This window comes from Etheostoma spectabile, unplaced genomic scaffold (genome assembly GCF_008692095.1).
Source record: "Etheostoma spectabile isolate EspeVRDwgs_2016 unplaced genomic scaffold, UIUC_Espe_1.0 scaffold333, whole genome shotgun sequence".
Lineage (NCBI taxonomy): Eukaryota > Metazoa > Chordata > Actinopteri > Perciformes > Percidae > Etheostoma > Etheostoma spectabile.
In genome coordinates, this window is record NW_022605586.1 from 233,916 (window position 1) to 238,720 (window position 4,805).

The 4,805-nt window shown below is 38.9% G+C and overlaps 1 protein-coding gene across 1 annotated transcript in view; it reads left to right on the forward strand.

Annotated features, from left to right (window-relative positions):
• Positions 1–4,805, forward strand: part of nek5 (NIMA related kinase 5) — a 202,024-nt gene that overhangs the window by 31,561 nt on the left and 165,658 nt on the right. The window contains exons 2-3 of the mRNA XM_032511198.1: positions 2,618–2,754; positions 3,659–3,755. Coding sequence (XP_032367089.1) covers positions 2,632–2,754; positions 3,659–3,755 — 220 coding nt within the window. The 5' untranslated portion in view covers positions 2,618–2,631. The remainder of the gene's footprint in view (positions 1–2,617; positions 2,755–3,658; positions 3,756–4,805) is intronic.

Here is a 4,805-nt window from a genome sequence, read left to right on the forward strand (position 1 = left end):
TGAATGAGGGAAGAGTGACTTTGATGTACGGTCCCCGACAAAAGTCTTGTCGCTTATCTATTTTGTAGAAACACCTGCTATTAACCTGACTTTTAATTAATCAATTGGTGTAAGAAATAGCTCATATGAAAAGCTAAAACCCTCCCAAATGATGTTCAATGCACTGAAATAAATTAGTTTCACTAAAAAAAGATTTATTATTTAAACAAGACAGAAAGGTCACATTTTGGCAAGACAAAAGTTTTGTCGCCTATACTTAAATTGAACAAATTTACTACAAATATTAAAATATGTCAGCAAATTAAATAGTGGTGCTGTGAGATTCAAATTTAATATCTTGTATGACTTCCATGAGCTTGAAGGACTGCATCCATGTGGTTGGGCAAGGATTCATACAAGTATTGATGAGTCATCAGGAAGCTAGGAAAGCAGTCTTGCATGCCTCCCAGAGTTCATCAATATCTTTGGTTTGGTCTTCCATGCTTCCTCTTTCATCCTACCCCACATATGCTCATTGATGTTCATGTCTGGTGACTGGGCCGGCCAATCCGGAGCATCTTGATCTTCTTCGCCTCGAGACCTTTGAAGTGGAGATGGAAGTATGCGATGGGAACCATCCTGCTGGAGAATTTGGCCTCTTTCATGGTTGGGAATATAAGAGGTAGCTAAGATTTTTTGGTATTTGAGACTATTGTGTTGCCTTCCACCCTGCAGATCTCTCGCCAACCCCCATACTGGATGTTACCCCCAGACCATGATTTTTCCGCCACCAAACTTCACTGTTTTCTGGGTGAATCTTGGATCCATGTGGCTCCAGTAGGTGTCCTGCAATATTTGCGGCAACTGTATTCAACAGAAATTCACTGAAAAATCACTTTCTTCCACTTCTCCAGCGTCCATCCTTTTAGCAGGCTGTGGGCCTTGGCAAATGCCACACGTTTTTCAATTGTCTTTTGTTTAGTGCTGGCTTCTGGCACTGATTCGACCATGGAGGCCATTTTGAGACAGAATCCTACAAACCGTTCTGGTTGACACAGGGACTTCAGGGGCCAGGTCTGGTGGAGCTCTGCTGCGTGGAAATGGCTGGCCTTGGATTTTCGAGCCAACAAACGGTCCTCTCGAGCAGTTGTCTTGCTGGTCTGCCTGACCTGGGATTGTCAAAACATCTCCAGTGTCTTTAAATGTTTTTTTAATCCTCTGTCCTTGACGCTGAGACACATTGAAGGTGTCTGCCACATCAGCAGTGGATCTGGTCTTCAGCCTCTTGATAATTCAACTTTAGTCTCAGGGTGAATCTTAGCCTGTTTGCAGATGTCTAGTTGCAGTTGATGTGGGTCTAGTGTACTGGGGTTGTTTTTATACACACCTGAGACCTAATTGATCCATTATTAGTCACAGGTGAAGCTTATATGACAAGGCGACAACACTTATGTCTTTGCAAAAATTGACTCAATGGGCTTTACCAAGCTGTGAATATTAGAATACTTTTTGACAGTTTCGTTTTGCACTGAAACATTACAAAAGCTGTTGGGATTAAAATGAGCCATTTCTTGTAAATAAATCTCGATTAGAAATATATTTCAGCGGCACTTCAGGTCAATTTGTACACAAGCGACAAGACTTTTGTCAGGGACTGTATTGTTCTACTAATAACATGATTGCTGATTTAATGACCAAACCTATAAGTAAGTTGAAACTGAAGAGGTTTGCAGATGCACTTTTTGGAGATTGATATGTGTATGACAGATCCACATTCATTCTGTTTTTTTTGTTTTTGTTTAGAATATGGTAAACTGAGTACAAGTGGGGTTGTTAAAATATGTTCATTATGTCCTCAGTTGTATATTAGTTAATATGATGCTGTACTGTTCCATATTGTGTAAATGTTTATCCCCCAAGGGAGCGCTATGGTGCAAGCTATAGAGGGCGCGTTTGCGTCATTGTTTGTCCCAGTTGTTTTGCCGGAGTTAAGTGAGAAGCTGTCTGAACGTGACACTGATGTGTCCGCAGCTGAAAATAAATATGCCAAGAACAGCTAAAGATAATTCATCTCCATCGCCAACTTTTTTTCCTCCGAATACAACGTTAGCTGCAACAACAGTATAACACAACTCATCACTTTGATTGGCTGGTACGCCAATCAAAGGCATGAGGAAGGAGATTGGTTTAGGTTAGGGTGAGAATACCAGAGTAAGCCAATTGGAGGCAGGGTAGGGCGGGACATGGCTTTGCCCTTGTAATAGCCTAGTGGTGCATTGATGTTGCATTGACCTATGAAAACACACCAACACAACATAACGTAAAGTGTTATAGATAAAATACAACACATACAGTACTAATACCCATGTTTAACTATCCTGAGTAGTATTTTTGTTTCTGATTGGGCGGGTCAGCTGTTAATGTGGGCGGGCCCAGCCCCGTCCACCGTGCCTGCTAAGTAGGCTCAGTCCTTGCCAGCGGCCCAGCTTCAAGTCTGACCCAAGGCCCCCCTCCCCCCCCCATTTCCTGTCTGTCCTCAGCTATTCTCCACAACGGGACAAAAAACATAAAAAACATAACATAATCATTAATGTATCGGTGTCGGAACAACTCCACTCAAATGTGTTTGTTGTTGCAGGTCTTCCAGGTGTTATGAACAACTATGAGGTTATCCGTCAGATTGGAGAGGGTGCGTTTGGTAAAGCCTTCCTGGTTCAGGAGCGAGGTGGGGGTGGAGACAGACAGTGTGTGGTCAAACAGATCAAACTCACAAAGGTACGACCAGCAGGCTGCAACTTCATCTATGAATACAACTGTTTTCATAATGTCAAAACCAGATGATGGGTTTCTGTCTATTTGTTTGAACTCATACATCAGACACACACACACACACACACAAACACACACACACACACACACACACACACACACACACATACTGTACATTTTAGGAACCCTAATTTCTACTGTCATAGAGTTTGAGTTTGCCCATTTGTATATTTTTAGTTTCTAAACCATACATTTTTTTTATGACAATCATATAGAGAACGCACACATACATAGACACACGCACATACATACACACACACACGCACATACATACACACATGCACACAGACACGCACACACACGCACACATGCGTGCACACTTACAGGCGCACACGCACACAAACGCGCGCCCACACACACACATACATACACGCACACACAAACACATACACAAACACACACACACACACATATACACACATTTGTTCACATTTAGTCACTTTTATTGACATTTATCTTTTTTTGTAACTTTTTTTGTCACACACAAGTTCTTTTACCAATTGTTTTCTCCAAATGATATAAAATTGACAAAAAACACCCAAATTATATGAAAGAAGTGAACTGATTTATTTAACTTGTTTGGAGCAAAGTTTTTTGTGAACAATCCACATTACTTTTTGGGAAAATTTGTTTAAAAGAAACCCAAATTTCTGATATAGAAACTTTTTGGAAAGGGGTCAAATTTGACTCGAAGACAACAGGAGGGTTAAGAAAGTATAGTACAGATAATTATGCTCCATCCCCAAAACACAGTTGACTGATATATCAAACCGTTCCAAATTAACCCAGCTGTTTTAGGTTCATGCTTTTACGCGTGAAAGTGTTGATCAGAAGTGTGTTTGCTGCTCAGATGTCGGTGAGGGAAAAGGAAGCATCCAAAAAAGAAGTGATGCTGCTGTCGAAGATGAAACACCCAAACATTGTCTCCTTCATCAAATCTTTTCATGGTGGGTGTGACTCCATACAGAGTATGTAGTCATGCCTTTGTGCTCAATATATATATATATATACATATACAGGACAGGCCAAAAGTTTGGACACACCTTCTCATTCAATGTGTATTCTTTGTTTTCATGACTATCTACATTGTAGATTATCACTGAAGATTAGATTAGATTAGATTCAACTTTATTGTCAATACACAGGTAAAGGTACAAGGCAACAAAATGCAATTTAGGTCTAACCAGAAGTGCAATAGCAGTAAGTGCAGGATATACAGTGGTTCCATAAGTACAGGACATGGATATATACTGAATAAATATAGAAATGAATACTATTATAAACAGAATTTTACAGATAGATTTTTCCTATGAATATAATATATAGATAACAAGTATTGTGAGCAAGATTTAAAGCTGGATATGTACTGAATATAATATACAGGTGGATATTACTATACATAGAATTTTTACAGATATGTACAAAGAACATAATATACTAATGGTTTACAGAGTTTACAGGTGAATATGTACAATGAATACATATGCAGACGGCTATTAGTATAAACTGAATTTTTACAGATAGATATATATAATAAGTTAGGCTAAAATGAGGCGGTATAACAATGGATTTAAAGGTTGTACAAATAAAGTTTGGGCAGAAGCTATCCAAATTAAAGTGCAGTGGAAGGTATTTGCATATTACAGTTAAAGTACGGTATTGCAGATGTAAATGTAAACAATTGGTACTGTAAATAAACAGTCAGCAGTGCAAATTGAAATTTCAGTCAAGGTAAGTAGTACAAGATCAGATATAAACAGTTGTTACTATAATAACAGTCAGCAGTGCATGTGAACATTATAGTTTTACAGATAACAAAATAGAGGCAGATAACAAAATGATAACAAAATGCAGATAACAAATGGAGGTGTTGGTTGACCAGGACATGTCCGCCAAGATGTGGATCCACTGAAGGCATCAAAACTATGAATGAACACATATGGAATTATGTACTTATGTACAAAAAGTGTGAAATAACTGAAAACATGTCTTATATT